This window comes from Brassica rapa, chromosome A10 (genome assembly GCF_000309985.2).
Source record: "Brassica rapa cultivar Chiifu-401-42 chromosome A10, CAAS_Brap_v3.01, whole genome shotgun sequence".
Taxonomy (NCBI): domain Eukaryota; kingdom Viridiplantae; phylum Streptophyta; class Magnoliopsida; order Brassicales; family Brassicaceae; genus Brassica; species Brassica rapa.
This window is the reverse complement of record NC_024804.2, coordinates 19827705-19846345: the sequence shown is the minus strand read 5'-3', so window position 1 is coordinate 19846345 and position 18641 is coordinate 19827705. Positions and strand designations below refer to the sequence as shown.

The 18641-nt window shown below is 30.0% G+C and overlaps 3 protein-coding genes across 6 annotated transcripts; all 3 read left to right on the top strand.

The window, feature by feature from the left end:
• The first annotated feature begins 1656 nt into the window (after positions 1-1656).
• LOC103847298 (salicylate/benzoate carboxyl methyltransferase) lies at positions 1657-5592 on the top strand. Its single transcript, XM_033281476.1, has 5 exons — positions 1657-1756; positions 1845-1974; positions 4220-4612; positions 4799-5056; positions 5151-5592. Exons 1-5 carry the CDS (start codon positions 1719-1721, stop codon positions 5508-5510), a joined length of 1179 nt encoding a protein of 392 aa, XP_033137367.1. The 5' UTR covers positions 1657-1718; the 3' UTR covers positions 5511-5592.
• Positions 5593-8363: 2771 nt separating this feature from the next.
• On the top strand, positions 8364-10365 carry LOC103847297 (salicylate/benzoate carboxyl methyltransferase). 3 transcript variants are annotated; one of them, XM_009124357.3, is made up of 5 exons: positions 8364-8574; positions 8680-8809; positions 9085-9477; positions 9572-9829; positions 9954-10365. In XM_009124357.3, exons 1-5 carry the CDS (start codon positions 8537-8539, stop codon positions 10311-10313), a joined length of 1179 nt encoding a protein of 392 aa, XP_009122605.1. In that variant the 5' UTR covers positions 8364-8536; the 3' UTR covers positions 10314-10365. The 3 variants fall into 3 exon arrangements, with proteins under 3 accessions (XP_009122605.1, XP_018511136.1, XP_018511135.1); XM_018655620.2 differs by having other exon boundaries at positions 8406-8809; positions 9572-9706; XM_018655619.2 differs by having other exon boundaries at positions 8443-8809.
• Positions 10366-10476: 111 nt separating this feature from the next.
• On the top strand, positions 10477-17040 carry LOC103847295 (salicylate/benzoate carboxyl methyltransferase). Of its 2 annotated transcripts, XM_009124356.3 has the most exons (5): positions 10477-10792; positions 15422-15554; positions 15693-16085; positions 16194-16451; positions 16530-17040. In XM_009124356.3, exons 1-5 carry the CDS (start codon positions 10755-10757, stop codon positions 16887-16889), a joined length of 1182 nt encoding a protein of 393 aa, XP_009122604.1. In that variant the 5' UTR covers positions 10477-10754; the 3' UTR covers positions 16890-17040. The 2 variants fall into 2 exon arrangements, with proteins under 2 accessions (XP_009122604.1, XP_009122603.1); XM_009124355.3 differs by having other exon boundaries at positions 15422-16085.
• The last annotated feature ends 1601 nt before the right edge of the window (positions 17041-18641 follow it).

The window sequence follows — 18641 nt, the reverse complement described above, 5'->3', positions numbered from 1 at the left end:
TTCAATGTATGGATTACTTATAGAACCATACAACCAATCTTTCAACATATCAGTAGAAAACTCTCTTATTCTTCCTCTTCTCCTCACCGGTTCTCAGGCATTACCATTGAAAAAGTTCAGAGTTCGACAAATACGAGCAACTTTTTTTTGAACTAATATATTAAATATGCATGGATTCCGCCTAATGTTTAGCACATATGATTTGGCTGTGATTTCATTATGTAATTTTTTTTGAATAAGAATATCATGGGGCTGGCATATTTATTATTCATGATCTTAGCCACAATTCTAATTTACAACCTACGTCATACTGCATGGTCTTTGAATTCTCTATGTATATGACTATAGGTGCTATATGATATTTCATAAGTTCACGACATTCACAACAATCTCTATACTGATTGGGTAAGAATGCTGCAAACAACTCGACGTGTTTCACGTTTAAGATATTTATGTCTTATCTTTGCAAATGAAGTGAAGTGAACAAGTTGTCTTCTCCTAACCAACTAAAGCATTACAATTAATCATATTTTAAACGTGACAACAAACCAAATATATATAGCTAAAAGAAATTTTAGAATCCCACTAAAACATTATAATTGCAATTTTAATACTATAACAGGTGACACCAACAAAGAGTTGGTCTAGTGGATAAATTTTTTGGATTATCTAATAGAAATTTAAGAGGCCATGAATTAGATTCCAGTTGAAGTAAATCTTTTCTCCTTGAAATAATTAATTTAAAATGCTTATGCCTCAAAGGACTGGGCAAGATATCCGTAAATTTTGATTCGATTTGTTATATGTTTCCATTCAAACCGAAAAATCCGGATATACATAACTCTACGAAGCAAAGCAAATACTAATTTACATTATCTGTAAAAATGAAGCAAATCATAAATACTAATATTTCTACGAACGGATATCCGATCCGATCCGTTATATGTATATATATATATATATATGTATATTTAAAGAGCTATATATATATGTTATACAAATATTATATATATTTTATATAAATTTTATAGTTTTCTATTTTATTAAATTTATTATATTAGTTATTAGAAATTTTAAAAGTAAATAACTTTTATTTTTGTAATAAAATATCATTATTATTTTAAATTTTTAATAATTTTTGTATTTTTTATTTACTTTTACGAATCGAATCGGATATTCGGTTAAAAATACAAAAAAGTTGGATATCCGGGACATCGAATATCTAAGTGGCTACAGATCGAACCGGATCGGATAATTGATTATTTGGACAAAACGGATCAGACCACGAATACCTTCAAAAACTCGATATCTCATTTGTGCCACTCCTATTACATTCAAAGGCTCGGAACCACAATCAAGATAATACAAGTAGCAAAAAATGATCGAAAGTGTAGGACAGGTTTTAATGGTCCTTACTCTTTTACGATCTGTATAATCTAATAATAGAATGGTTCAAGATAAAATATAAAAAATCGGAATTTAAATTTTGAAGAGAAATTCATCTTGTTCTTCTGAATTATTGATTGTACTATGGCAATAATTATCAGAAATCGCTTCACAGATTTGGATAGGATTTTATGTAGAAACAACTTGGTGTGTTTCGCATCGAAGACATGTCCCACTTCTATATATAAAGTAAGTGAATGAGGTGTAGCCTCCCTCAGAAAACATATGTTATAGTTCTCATTTTTAATTATTTTCTTGAAACAGTTGGCGAAATGAATTCAAGATTCATCCGTTCAATTTCTTCCTCGAGGTTCTTCCCACCAATTCATCTCGACATTACATGATTGTATATGCTAATTTGACATAGATGTGTTCATGTGAATATGTGATCGATGCAGGTGTGATGGGAAGAGTGAAAATGAAATGAATAACGGCGATGAAGAGAGTAGTAAACACCCTCTTGTGAGTATTTTAAGTACGCGTGGAGGAGATGGACACAATAGCTACTCCGCGAACTCTCTTCTTCAGGTTCCTTCATCTTCTATATATTTATTTTTCATTTTTTTTTGTAGGACATGCATACACAAAATAATGTATTCCATTTTCACTCTTTCCATCACACCTGTATCGATCACATCTATCTTATTAAAACTGAAGTACAAAATGAGATTGTTTGGAAACATGTATATGAATTTAAAAAATAAGAGTGTTTGGTAACATGGATTGTAGTCTTTTAAAAAAATATTACTTTTGTTTGGAAATAAAGATAGTAGTATTAACCAAAAAAGTAATGGGCTTATGTTATTAATAAAAATTGAAAGTCCATCATATTATAAAAAACTATCTATTTGGATCAGTTTTAAAATGAGTCAAATCATTTAAACTTTTTTTTTCTAAACTAACCATAAAACAAAATTTAAACTTTATATACATATTTCAAATCAAAATAATAATTCAAAATTGATTTATATCATAAATTGATTGAAAAATATACATATATTCAAAAATGGATTTTTACTAAACTATTTTTCAATAACCATTACTTTTGTTTGAAAACAAGGATATTATTATTAAGCAAAAAAGTAATGGGCTTATGTTATTAATAAAAATTGAAAGTCCATCATATTATAAGAAACTATCTATTTGAACCAGTTTTAAAATGAGTCAATCTAATTGCCTAAAACTTTTTTTTCTAAACTAACCATAAAACAAAATTTAAACTTTATATACATATTTCAAATCAAAATAATAATTCAAAATTGATTTATATCATAAATTGATTGAAAAATATACATATATTCAAAAATGGATTTTTACTAAACTATTTTTCAATAACCATTATTAAAAATGTTGTCAACATATATATAAGAAAAATACAATACAAAGCCCAATTTGAAATACCAACTCAAATTATGGTTTTTATATTTCATATTAAGTTTTAAAAATATAATATATGTAATTATTTATATGATGATACATATAAAATACGATTAATTATATGATAACAATATACGATACATAATAATGACTAGGGATGGGCTTTCGGTTACCCATACGAGTTTGGTTCTGATCGATTTGCGTTTCAGATTTTCGGGGTCAAAGATTTCAGTCCTATTAGGATGTTTTTAAATTTTGGTTTGAGTGTGATTCAGACCTTTGCGGGTTTGGTTCGAGTTTGGATCCATTTAAATTATTTTTAAAGTTTTAAATCATTATATATTTTAAATTTCTCAAAATCTATAAATAAAATAATATATTTCCTATAAATTTAAATAACATATGTGAGAATACCTAAGCTTAACATATCAATTGGCTTGATTTAAAATTTTTGGATACAAAATCAATAATTATTGTAAGTATTTTTGGTGATTTGAGTATACCTTAACTATTTCAGATACTTACTTTTGACTATCTATATATATTTTCAAGTATTTAAACCAATTTAAAAGTATCATTCTTGATGTTTTATATACGTTAAATCTAAAAATAATTAATATATATAAGTATATAAATATATTTTTAGATAAATTCGGGTCTCCGAATACTTCGGTTCGGATCAGATTTGGATCTCTAAATAACAAAACTTTGAATAATTTGAATATTTAATCAATTTATGTTCGGGTTTGGTACTATATTTTCGGATCGGTATCCGTTCTGTTCCTCGGATTCATTTTGCCAAACCCTAATAATTACATGAAAAACAATATCAACATATTTTTCAAAATATACATCCGCGCAGGCGCGCAGATCAAATATTAACATATTTTTCAAAATATTTTGCTATCAATTTTGGTTTGGGTTTGGTATTACACTTTCAGATCAAGATCGGTTTCGTTCTTCAGATTTTGTTTTTTTTCAAGCACTAATATTAACATAAAAAACAAGTAGCAAAATATTTTTGAAAAATACACCCGCGCGGGTGCGCGGGTCAAAATCTAGTATATTATTATTATTCAATACTTAAACTATTTAGACTTCAACATATTTGCTAAATGGCGTAAACTTATTGGTCATGAGTTTGAATCTTGCCATGAACTAAGTTGTTAGAAGAACGAAAATTGTTTAATAAGCCAAAATAAATAAATAATACAATTAATCATTAACAATGGAAATCTGTAATGAAAATTTTAAAATCCAGTGACAAGGCCCTACTCAGCTGTTTATGTGGCTTATGCGATATGCCAGGCATGGCTAGACAAAAATGAAGCTCCCACAACCCAGATGCCTTCAAAAAATTCTGCTAAATAATTTGCATCTTTCTTTTTTTCTACAGAGAAGAGTTTTATCAATGACCAAGCCCATCCTGGTTAAAAACACTATAGAAATGATGACAAACTTGGAATTTCCTGAATGCATTAAACTAGCCGATTTGGGCTGTTCTTCAGGACAAAACACGTTCTTGGTGATGTCTGAAATCGTTAACACAATCAATGTATTATGTCAAGAATGGAACCAAAACCCGCCGGAGATAGACTGCTGTCTGAACGATCTCCCTAATAACGATTTCAACACGACTTTCAAGTTCCTAACCTTCTTCAACGATAAGCTCACAAGCAAAATACCATGCTTTGTCTCTGGAGTACCTGGTTCCTTTTACTCAAGGCTCTTTCCTCGCAAGAGTCTCCATTTCGTTCATTCAAATTACAGTCTTCATTACCTCTCTAAGGTATCATAAGTACTTAGTTCTAATTTTTACTTTTTTTTTTGAAATTTGAATGTCTATAAATTTTTTTTTGAATTTTGAATGTCAAAACTTATTGACATTCAAACTTATAGACATTTTTCTGCTTATAGACATTCAAAATTCTTTGCAAGTACAAAACTTATAACAATGCAATTTTGGTCTTATAAGGTTCCTGACGGACTGGAGAAGAAAAAGATGAGTCTGTACATAACAAGCTCAAGTCCTCCAAGTGAATACAATGCTTACATTAATCAATTCCAAAGAGATTTTACGGCATTTCTAAGAATGCGTTCTGAAGAAATGGTATCTAATGGACGCATGGTTCTCACATTAATTGGCAGAAAGACTCTTGATGATCCACGATATAGAGATTGTTGTCATTGGTTGACATTGTTATCCGATTCTCTCTGTGACCTAGTCTTCGAGGTAATAAAATCATTAGATTTTGTTGATATTTAAATTTACACGGATGGATAATCCCAGTGACCTATATCTACTTTTTATCATGATCTTTATATAGGGTCTTGTGAGTGCATCAAAGGTGAATTCGTTCAAAGTACCGTTTTATGATCCGAACGAAGAAGAAGTGAAAGAAATTATTAGAAATGAGGGTTCATTCATGGTAAACAACTTGGAGCCACATGTGTTTGATCTCGGTCTTAGTAACGAAGAATATGGCTTGCAATCAGATAAAGCTAAAGCAGGGGAAAAAGAAGCTAATTGCATAAGAGCAGTGACTGAAATGATGCTTGTATCTCACTTTGGAGATGCCATTAATATCGATACATTGTTTGAAAAATATGCACATCATGTGTCGCAGCATGCTAGCTGCAAGAAAAAAACATCTGTCAGTCTAGTCGTTTCATTGATTCGGAAATAAAATTTTATTATGCAACCCGTGTGATGTGGCCATTGTTAAATCCATATAAAAGACCGACAAAAATAAAATAAACTTTTGAATATGTATAAACCAAATAAACATTTGTCCTTTAAATGTCAAAAAATCAAAAATAGTATTGTAAAAGAATGGACCCAAGTATCATTACAATGATGATTCTTATCTTCTCTTTTGATCTGTCTATTGTCCAACATGAAGTAATCACAATAGAGATTTGTCAGCTTCTTTGGAGTTATCTTTGTCTTGTTGCTCAAAAGCATTGTAGAGATGAACATAATAATGGAGAAACCACATGGTACCACCGATTATGGCCTTGGGAAACACTCACGTTCCCAAATTTGGAGATAGGGCCGCGCAAACAACTTTATGTTTATACATTAAAAAAAAACTTTATGTTTCTTTTCATATTGCAAGATTGGTGTTTTTTTTTGTTGTTGAGAAGATTATAGAGATCAAGCTTATAATATATAGTTCAACAAAATCTTCTTTTATAATTAGGAAGTTCTAAAACCTTTAGTCTATACTTTTCTTATAAGAAGAAGGCACTACCAAGAATCTAATACTAATTGATAATAATTGTGGTGGATCCATAACTTTCCTTAATCATATCTTATTAATTAAGAAGGCAAAATGTCGAAGCTTTCGTTGAACCCACCAAATTGGTACGGTGCTAGTACCTGTGTGAAGAAAAAAAACAGTGGAATTCAGTGTCAAAGACCACCAATTTATTCAAAGATCGAAAGAAAACAAAAAACCTAGAAAATCTGAATAGATAAAGAATCTAAAATAGGTGATACCCAACAGTTGGGGTCCCAACCGGGTTTCAGTTTTGTCTAATCGGATCTCGGTTTTTCGGGTTTATCAAAATCAGCCTCATTCGGATTATATCAAAGTTTAGTTCGGGTTCTCTCGGGTTCGGGTAAATCTTCAAAGAACCGGTATAACCAAATGTACTTTTGGGTTCGGGTCCCAATCAGTTATTTGGTTTTAAAATACCTGATTTATATCTATTTTGTAACCAAAACATAAGTAAAATCGATACAAATTGATCGAGGAATAGATTCATCATTAATTCATATATGACTTATGTGTATCTCTTTTAGTGTGCCATCAGTACATAATTTATATATAGTATATATATATATATGTACGTATATTTGATAAAAAATCATATAATTTATATATATGTACATATATTTATATAATGGATCGGATATCTATTTTAAAAATATTAGTATTTGTGATTTGTTATGTTTTTGACGGAAACTGAATATAAGTATTTGCTTTGATTTGTAAAATATTAGATACTTAGATATTTAGATTAAATCGAAACGAATAACAGATCAAATTAAATTTTACCAATATTTATTCATTATATTACGCTGGTTTCAATTTTTTTATTTTTCTTTATTATATTATTTAGGGAAATACCTTAGGATAGCAGAAAAAAAGTTTATATCACAAATATAAACTCTAAGAATCAAAATGACCAAAATATTTCATTAAAAAGGGAAAATATACACTTATTTACCCCTAGAGTATTAATTAAAACCTTAGTGTTTAGAGTTAAGGGGTGGAGATTTGGGTTTGAGGTTTAAAATTTTATAAAATAGAAAATAAATATTAAAAATTTTAAAATAAAATTTTAAAAATAGTTTCAAAAAGTATTTTCGAATTACAAAAAAAAAATTTAAAAAAGAATTAAAAAAAATTCAAAAGAAAATTAAAATTTATAAAAAAGTTCGAATTTGAAAACATATAATCTAAAACTATTAAAAAACATTTTTTGTTTAATTTTTTTTATTTCTTTTATATTTTTTATTTATCTAGGGTATTGGTGTCATTTTACCTATTAAATAAAATATTTTGGTCATTTTCCTCTTTGTGTTCTATTTTTGTGATCAAAACTTAGAAATGATCTATTTACGAGAATTGCCCTATTATTTATTCTCTTCTCTATACTAACTACTCTCATTTACGCTCACATATATCAATCACACTCAACAAATCTCTATACTGATTGGGTAAGAATGTTGTGGTGTATTTTGCAACAGCTCACCTGTTTCACGTTTATGATATATGTCCCACCATAAAGGTGACAAATTGTCGGCACCCTAAACGACGGAAATATTGTAATAATACTATAACAAGTTGCCAGAAGGAAGCAAACCAACAAGGCAATCAATCTATATCTACACTTAAAACTGTGGAGTTAATATATTTTGTTGAAAAATTATTTTACGTATTAATTTTTAAAAAATTATATATTTTTATTTTTTATGAACTTTATCTTAAATTTATTTATATGACTTATTTTGTTATTTTAAATAAGACTAATTTTTGAAGACTCCAAATAATTCTGATTCGTATTATAATTTTATTTATTTAACCCGTTGTTAAACTTATTTCAAACTAATTTTCTTTTTAATATTTTAATTTAAATAAAATATTTTATATTTAAAACTTTCAAATTATTATCTCAAATGAAAGTAAATTCATTTTTTGTGTCTTAAACATTTTTCTATACTTTTATTAAATTTAGTTTATATAACTTATTTTTTATTTTAAATGGAACTATTTTTTAAGGATTTGAGATAATTCAGATCTGCATTATGGTTTTGTTGATTTAATAATTTGTTATTTCAACTTGATTTTATGTTAGTGGTTTAATTTATATTAAATTAATATAAATAATAATTTTTAATAAATAATTAATGAGTCTTAAAATGGTTAAATCTTAAAAGTACTATTTATACCTTATTATTATTAAGATAGAATTTTGTATATCAGTAAAAATCAGTAGGTATATCCATCTTCTATAGCAATCATTCTCAGAAATCTCTAGAGATTTAGATAGAATTTTGTGTTGAAACAACGTGGTGTGTTTCAAATTGAAGATGACATGTCCCACATTCAATATATAAATTTAATGATGTGTAGCCTCCCTCAAGAAACATATCATATTTTTATGGTTCTTTTTTTCAACAATTTTCTTTAAGCAGTGCTAAATGAATTCAAGATTCACCCGTTCGATTTCTTCCTCAAGGTCCTTCTCACCAATTCATCTTCATATTACATGATTGTATATGCTAATTTGACATAGATGTATGCATTTATCTATGTTTTTGTCTATACATGCGATCACATGCAGGTGTGATGGGAAGAGTGAAACCCAGATGAACAAAGGCGATCAGGAGGGTAGTCAATACCCTTTTGTGAGTATTTTAAGTATGAGTGGAGGAGATGGAAACAATAGCTACTCCACCAACTCTCTTCTTCAGGTTCTTTCATCTTCTATATACATTTTTTTTTTTTGTAGGACATGCATACACAAACTAATGTATCATTATATATTATAATATTCTATACTCAACCTATTTTGACTTCAACATATTTGCCGCTTTCTTTTTTTTTTGGTAAAATGTTAATATTATACCATTTTCAGTTTTTCACAATGTTGATAACAACTTATTACATGAAAAGGAAACAACAACAACACAACTCAAAAAGAAAACACAAGGACCAACATATTTGCGGCTTTCTTTGTTATATGCAGAGAAGAGTTTTATCAATGACCAAACCCATCCTGGTTAAAAACACTAAAGAAATGATGAGAAACTTGGACTTTCCTGAATGCATTAAACTAGCCGATTTGGGATGTTCTTCGGGACAAAACACGTTCATGGTCATGTCTGATATCGTCAACACAATCAATACGTTATGTGAAGAAAGCAACAAAAAACCTCCAGAGATAGATTGTTGTCTGAACGATCTCTCTGGTAATGATTTCAACACGACGTTCAAGTTCATGATTTTTTTCAAAGATATGCTCACAAGCAAAATACCATGCTTTGTCTCTGGAGTTCCTGGTTCCTTTTACTCAAGGCTCTTTACTCGTAAGAGTCTCCATTTCATTCATTCAAATTACAGTCTTCATTACCTTTCTAAGGTATCATAAGTACTTTATTGCGTACCACTAATAATAATATATTAGTTGTTTCATAAGTACAAAGCTTATGACAATTGCTTTTTTGACTTGTAAGGTTCCCGACAGACTTGAGAAGAACAAGATGAGTGTGTACATAACAGGTTCAAGTCCTATAAGTGAACACAAGGCATACTTGAATCAATTTCAGACAGATTTTACGACATTTCTAAGAATGCGCTCTGAAGAAATGGTATGTAATGGATGCATGGTTCTCACATTATTAGGCAGAAAGACTCATGTTGACCCATTGTATAGAGATTGCTGCCATTATTGGACGTTGTTACCCCAATCTCTCTCTGACCTAGTTTTCGAGGTATTGAATTATTAGTCTACGTTGATGTTTATAGTGTTACAAAAAAAATGTTTATTGATATTTTTAATGTAGACAGATGGTTAATTTCATCGATCTATACACGTTTATCATGATTCTTGTATAGGGTCTTGTGAGTGCATCAAAAGTGAAGTCGTTCAACCTGCCGTTTTATGATCCGAACGAAGAAGAAATGAGAGAAATTATTAGAAACGAGGGTTCATTCATGATAAAGGACTTGGAGACACATGTATTTGATCTCGGCCATAGTAACGAAGATTATAGCTTGCAATCAGATAGAGCTAAAGCAGGGGAAAAAGAAGCTAATTGCATAAGAGCAGTGGTTGAAACGATGCTTGTAGCTCACTTTGGAGATGCCATTAATATCGATACATTGTTTGAAAAATACGCGCATCATGTTTCTCAGCATGCTAGCTGCAAGAACAAAACGTCTGTCAGTCTAGTCGTTTCACTGATTCGGAACTAAAACTTAATAATTAATAATATTTTTTTAATATAAATAATTAATAAATAATAATGCGTGTGATGTGCCAGGGTTAAATCCATATAAAACACCGACAAAAAAATAATATAAACAAACTTTTTGAAAAATAATCACTACATTTTTTATTATAAAAATTAAAAAGTTAAAACGACAAAGATACACACTTGTGATTAGAAAATTGATAAATGAAGTGACTTGACATAATTCATTCAGATGGTCTTTTTGGGACATGCAACATGTGGGATATTGAAATGACTTCATTTAATCACTACACGATGTATATCACAAAGAGATATTTTATCAAGTTCCACCTCTATAAATAAAGTGTGCGAGGACATAGCCTTCTTATACAACATAACGTGTAGTGGTACCTATCGTCTTTGATTTCAGTACTTGAGCTAGCTTAAAGTGATAGTGCGAACAATGGATTCAACATTCATCAACACCAATCCTTATTCGAGGTTTGTCTCTTCCATTCATCTTTTATCCTGGTCCAGTAGTCGAGTAGGTATTGTAAAGTACTTGGGGGAAATTAGTCAATTGATCTTGCAAATAACCATGAAGAATTTTGCTGTGTTTCTTTTTTTTCTATTCAAACATTACAATAAAATAAATCATTAGTTCATCTGTTTTTCAGTTGTTTAGGATCAATCATATGTAGATGTGAAGTTTCGGAATAATTCATCAAAAATTTGGTCTTGTTTTGATGATAATGTTATTTCAGATCAAATTTCAAAGAGTTATGTATGCATCATTATCTTTCGGATATTATAGTGATGGTTATTTTTGAAACAAATATATTTGTTGCTACATCTAAACGGAAGTTTAAAAAACAAGAAAATATGTTTTAGCCATGTTTCTGATATTATTCAAAGGATTTTCTGTAAATAAGTCGTATGGAGATATTTTTTTGGTTAAAAAAGAACTAATTCAGTTTGCTTGTAAAAATTATTCGATAACAGAGAAGAGAAACTGATATTTTACCCCAAAAAAACAAAACAAAAAACAGAAACTGATATTTCTACGTGAACATTATTAACACATGGCTCGTCTCTTTTCGCGTGCCACTTATCTAAATGTAGATCACATATTCGTGTGCTCTCATATGAGAGTACGAACCCACAACAAGGCCAGGGCATGGGGGATACTGATCACCTGATCACTGAACCAATCAACTAGCGTCACAGCACCCTTACACTACAAGAAAACAGCGGTATTCTGACGGACGTTCCGACGGAAAATGAATTCCTCGGAATATACCGAGGAATTTCCGAGGCAATTCCGAGGAAACACAAAATTTGGCTTCCTCGGAATTTCCTCGGAATATACCGACGGAATTCCGAGGAAAATTCAGTTCGTCGGAATATTCCGACGGAATACCGAGGAAAATTCAGTTCGTCGGAATATTCCGACGGAATACCGAGGAAAATAGTATTCCTAGGAAAAAACCGATGAATTCCGAGGAAATATTATAGACGTTAGAGAGCCGTTGGGGGGATTTTAAAAATTCCGAGGAAATTCCGAGGGCAGAAAGGTTTTCCTCGGAATTTCCTCGGAATAGATCTTGTCGATTTAGAGATTTGATTATACATTCCTTTTCCTCGGAATTTCCTCGGAGTTTTCCGAGGAAATTCCGACGATGATAGAGTTTTCCTCGGAATTCCCTCGGAAAATTCCGAGGAAATTCCGAGGAACTTGGGGTTTTAAACCAAAAACAACGTTTTACGGATTGAATAACACGTATATAACTTTCATTAAGTGTCTTAACCAGATTATGAAGTCAAACTTTGGTGTTTTACCCAATAACAAACACTTTTACGATTGCATGAACGAAAACCATACAACATAAGAGAAACACTTATACACTTTAACAAACGGTAAAGAGAATACTTACAATTATTTTTGAAATTTTGTTATTTCATGGTTTATGATCATCTATACAAAGAATCCTCAATGGTATGCATTATAATTGTATAAGAAATGAAATACGGCGAAAATAATCGATGTTTTGAAACCCCAAACCCTGGTTCCTCGGAATTTCCTCGGTAAATTCCGAGGAAATTCCGAAGAAACCTGGTTCCTCGGAATTTCCTCGGAATTTTCCGAGGAAATTACGACGACGATAGAGTTTTCCTCGGAATTCCCTCGGAAAATTCCGAGGAAATTTCGAGGAACTTGGGATTTTAAACCGAAAACAACGTTTTACGGATTGAATAACACGTATATAACCTTCATTAAGTGTCTTAATCAGATTATGAAGTCAAACTTTGGTGTTTTACCCAATAACAAACACTTTTACGATTGCATGAACGAAAACCATACAACATAAGAGAAACACTTATACACTTTAACAAACGGTAAAGAGAATACTTACAATTATTTTTGAAATTTTGTTATTTCATGGTTTATGATCATCTATACAAAGAATCCTCAATGGTATGCATTATAATTGTATAAGAAATGAAATAAGGCGAAAATAATCGATGTTTTGAAACCCCAAACCCTGGTTCCTCGGAATTTCCTCGGTAAATTCCGAGGAAATTCCGAGGAAACCTGGTTCCTCGGAATATTTTCATTTAACCGGGTAAACCAAGCCGCCAAATATTTCGCGAAAATTGAATTAATGATTTCCGAGGAAATTCCGACGGATATAGTAAATATTTCCGAGGAAATTCCGACGGATAATTTCCGTCGGACCCCTCATTTTATTAGGTCGAGCCCGACCTTCTTCCCCATTTCTCTCCGCCGCAATCTCTCTTTCTCCTGCGATTTCGTCGACTCCTCTCTTCTCCCTTGCGATTTGCGGCGCTTTCTCTCTTCTCCCTCGCGATTTCCACCCTAATCCTCATGTATGAACCCTATCCCACTCTTTTAGGTTAGATTTGTATGGTTTTTAAGTAGATTTGATGATTTTGGAATGAGATTTATAGATTTTGTTAGGGTGAATGGTAGATTTATAGATTTTGTTAGGGTGAATGGTAGATTTGATTTGTATCACTTGATTTGAATTTTTTTTTTTAGTTTTTATTAATTTTGTGGTTATAAAAATCGAATTTGTAATTATATATATATATTGAAAACGTTTTTTGTATATAAAATCTATTTTTGCATTTTAAATTCATTTATATATTTATTAAACATTTTTAAAATCTATAAAACTTTTTTTAAGATTAAAAATCATATATATAATATTTAAAATCATTTTTTTGTGGTTATAAAACGTTTTATGTATTTTATATATAAAATATAAATTTCTATATTTATTAAACATTTTTAATATTATGAAAACTATTTTTTGTAATTATTTAACATTTTAAATATTTTTAAAACTATTTTTTGTAATTATTAACTGTTTTTGTGATTTATTTAAACTATTTTTTTAATTTTTATACTATTTTATATTTATTAAAACTAATTTTGTATTTATAAAACATTTTTTTATTATAAACACTATTTTATTATTTTTTGTATTTATAAAAACTATTTTGTATTTATAAAAAGATGATTTCATATTTATAAAAATATTTATATTTATTAAAACTAATTTTGTATTTATAAACATTTTTTTGATTTATAAACACTATTTTATTATTTTTTGTATTTATAAAAACTATTTTGTATTTATAAAAAGATGATTTCATATTTATAAAAATATTTATATTTATTATAACTAATTTTGTATTTATAAAACATTTTTTTATTTATAAAAACTATTTTAGTTTTTTTTGTATTTATAAAAACTATTTTGTATTTATAAAAAGATGATTTCATATTTATAAAAATATTTATATTTATTATAACTAATTTTGTATTTATAAAACATTTTTTTTATTTATAAAAACTATTTTATTTTTTTGTATTTTAAATATATTTTCTATTTCAATTTTAGTTTTATATTTTCGAATTTCAATTTAAAAAAATAAATTTATATTTTTTTTTAATTTTGGAAATATTCCGAGGAAGTGTATCCCTCGGGATATTCCGACAACATCTTCCTCGGAATATTCCGAGGAAATTCCGACGAACTTGTGGTCCTCGGAATTTCCTCGGAAATTCGTTTCCTCGGAATTCCGTCGGAAATTTCCGAGGAATTTCCGAGGAAAAATGAAATTCCGAGGAGTTATTTTCGAGGATTTTTTTCGTCGGTATGTCGTCGGAATAGCGTTATTCCGACGACATACCGACGATATTTTCCCTCAGTATGTCGCTGTTTTCTTGTAGTGTTACATTAACATTATCTTCGTCTAGAAGCTTTCTACAGTTCATTAGTCCAGATAACTCTAAGAAGAAACGATTCCCAATGTCATTTTTCTGTAGATACGGATAAGAAATCTCATTTAAGAACAATGGAGATATCACGTTAAAAACAATATATTCCATCAAAAAGATTTTTTTGTTTATTTATAATGAAATTTCATCAAGGTTCCCTTCTATAAAATAGAGTTGCAGCTCTCTTATTTTTGCAGCTCCTTTTTTACAACATTAAAGTGTACTAATTGTCTCTCTATAAGGATTTGATTGGCATAGCATTAGAATAAACATTATACTTCTTATTATTCAATCAACAATGATTAAAAAGCATTTAAAGCTTTTGGTACATTATTTGCATTTAGAATATAAACTTTTTTTAAAATAATTTAAATAATTAATTTATATTATCTAATAATATAAAAAAATATTTATATCCAACTATTTTTTTAAATTAATTTTTAAAATAAGAGTTACTTTTAAAAAATAATATTTAAAATTAGTTTTTATATATATTTTTTAAATAAAATTATTTCACATTTTAAATATAATTAAATTTATAGTTAATATAATTCATTATTGTCAATAAAAATAAAAATCAATATGCATATATATATTATAAATATATATTTATATTTATATTATTCAAAAATAAGCAAATTATATGTCATATACTAATTTTATTTGATAATTATATATGTAAATCATTTGCTGATCTAATAATCACTTTATTAGTTGCATTTATAAAAGCATAATGTTTGTCATTAAATATTCATCCGCACCAATCCTCCTTCTTTTAATGTTGGATTCATCTTCAATGCGTGTGTATATTATACATGCAGCTGTGGTTGTAAGAGTGATAATGAGAAGTCTAATGGCGATGACGAGAGAAGTAGTGGATACTCTTTTGTGAGTGCTCTTAGCATGAGCGGAGGAGATGGAGACAACAGTTACTCAACCAATTCTCTTCTTCAGGTTTTATATATGCATACATATATACAAATAATCAGTTGCCTAACTACTTCTCCAAAGTGTGAACATATAAATATGACACCCAAATGTTTTACTAGCTACCAAATTAAAAAAAAATACAATATGTTTTTTGAATTTCAGAAAAGAGTTTTATCAAGGTCCAAAAGAGTGTTGGTTGAAAACACCAAAGAAATGATGAAAAACTTGGACTTTCCTAGATGCATTAAAGTAGCAGACTTGGGATGTTCATCCGGACAAAACACATTTTTGGCGATGTCTGAGATCGTCAACACAATTAATGCATTATGTAAAGAGTGGAACAAAAACCCACCAGAGATAGATTGTTGTCTGAATGATCTCCCTAGTAACGATTTCAACACAACTTTCAAGTTCATAACTTCCTTCAACAAGAAGCTCACAAGAGAAGGATCGTGCTTCGTGTCTGCCGTACCTTATTCCTTTTACTCGAGGCTCTTCTCTCGCAAGAGTCTCCATCTCGTACATTCAGTTTACAGTATTCACTTTCTCTCTAAGGTCTTAATTAATATTATAAATACTTAGTTATAACGTTCCGTTTAATTATACACACATTTATCAATATATAAATATAAGCTTCTAACAATGGAATTTTGGTCTTATAAGGTTCCGGAAGGACTGGAGAAGAACAAGATGAGTGTGTACATAACAAGTTCAAGTCCTCTAAGTGAATACAAGGCTTACTTGAATCAATTCCAAAAAGATTTTACGACATTTCTAAGAATGCGCTCTGAAGAGATGGTATCTAATGGACGCATGGTTCTCACGTTAATTGGGAGAAAGACTCTTGATGATCCATTGTATAGGGATTGCTGCCATTTCTGGACACTGCTATCCGAATCTCTCCATGATCTAGTTCTCGAGGTACTAATTTTAAATATGTTTAAAAAATATAAATATTTTTACTTCATATATTTAATCGTTTGTGGTCTATTTATGTAGGGTATTGTGAGTGCATCGAAGGTAAGTTCGTTCAAGATGCCGTTTTATGATCCGAGCAAAGAAGAAGTGACAGATCTAATAAGAAAAGAGAATTCCTTCAAAATAAACGACTTGGACACACACGGATTTGATCTTGGTCATAGTGTTGAAGACTGTAGCTTGCAATCATATGGAGTTAAAGCAGGGCAAAAAGAAGCTAGTTGCATAAGAGCAGTGACTGAGAGGATGCTCATTGCTCACTTTGGAGATGACATCAATATTGACACATTGTTTAACAAGTATGCGCTTCGTGTGTCTCAGCATGCAAGCTGTAGGATCAAGACGAGTGTCTCTCTAGTCGTTTCATTGATCCGGAAATAACTTCTGTTTAAGTATTGATGATTAATTTGTGTGTGTCATATTCAAGATCAAATATACTTATTGGCTTGTAATTTGTGTCATATATTGTTGTTTTATTTTGTAAATGTGGATTTGTGAACGTGCGACCATGAAATAGACACGAGATTAAGTAGAGGCTCACACACACTCGATAATGATCCTTAGAGAAACGAGTTGTGCTCCTTAACTCTCCCACTACTCTTTCTCGCTCTATTTATCAACAGTTAAGGATTTTTGCATGTACCTATTAATCAACTATATACATATGCAATAATATGTATAGATATACAATGCCTACATGCCGTCCATGTTATCAAGTCGGTACTCTTCCCTAATCATTGGGAGTACGCATGCAATGACTAGCCACTATCTTTTTTCTTTATATAATTATTTAGCTACTAACCTAATTAGTCTCCCAATAAATGGATAGTAGACCCTATATTAGATATATTTTTGCCTCATTTTAGTTATATATAGCATATTTCATCTTAACATTTTCAATTAATCCCCACTTCTACAAAAGAGCTTCTAAGCTTAATTTATTATCTATCTACTTCTTTAATTTTTTTTTGCTAACCGAGTATCCTGACCCCACCGAGGTGGTCCAGACTAGAGACCGAAGTGAGCATGGACGCTGCCAGGACGTCACCATGTGGCTCACCGTGTAACGGTCTTCGGTCTCGGATGCTGCAGCCCATATGTAAATTCCGCAGTGGCCAAGGCTCGAACCCAGGGGCGGACACTCCAGCTGGAGCTCCTATACCACTAGACCAAAGCAACTTGGTTTATCTACTTCTTTAATAGAACTTCTAAGCTTAATTTGTTATATATCACACATCATTATCAATGATATCATTCGATTTCTTTTAATCCATAATCATATCAATAATAGTATTTTCATGGGAGAATTATTATATCGCAGAAAAATACTAAAGCGGCGGAGAGGAGCATGTACAATAGATTTCTGGTATTACAAATATATAAAAATAAGATAATTAACTCTTGAAGATACGATTAGCTGCACTTGCTGATTGCTTGCTACTTGGTAATATTCTTTACGTGGAGTGGGTGCTCTTCGCATCATGCATCCGTTAACGGAATCCGTATATACTTTCGATCTGCACATACACACGCCAACATGTGGTTATTTATGATATAAATTTGTATTTATCTCTCCATTTTACACTTTATTAACGTAATATTCTATGTGCAAAGTGAATTTATACAATATATTAGGGGTGGGCATTTTACCCGAAATCCGAAGTGGCACCCGAACCCGATCCGAAAAATCCGAACCGAAATCCGAACCGAAGTAGCAAAATATCCGAACGGGTATTGAATTAGGAGAGATTGGATATCCGAACCCGAACGGGTAATATCCGAACCCGAATGGATATCCAAAAATAACCGAACATATGATAATTAACCTTATATTTATAGTTTACATCTTTCATTTTATATAAAATATTTATATTGATACTACACATACTTTAAATTCATATGATATACATACAATTACGTAGAAGATGATTTGCTATTCGCTTAAAATGCATGTCAAACTTCTTATTTCAGCAATTAACAAAAAGTTACATCCAAAATTTAAAAACAATAACCAAATTAATGTCTTTTTAGTTTGAAAATGTTATGTCCAAATATATTAACCATGCAATCTATTAAAAATAAAAAATAGTTAAGTGAAAAGTTATATATTTAAATACAAGAAATTTGAGAAAT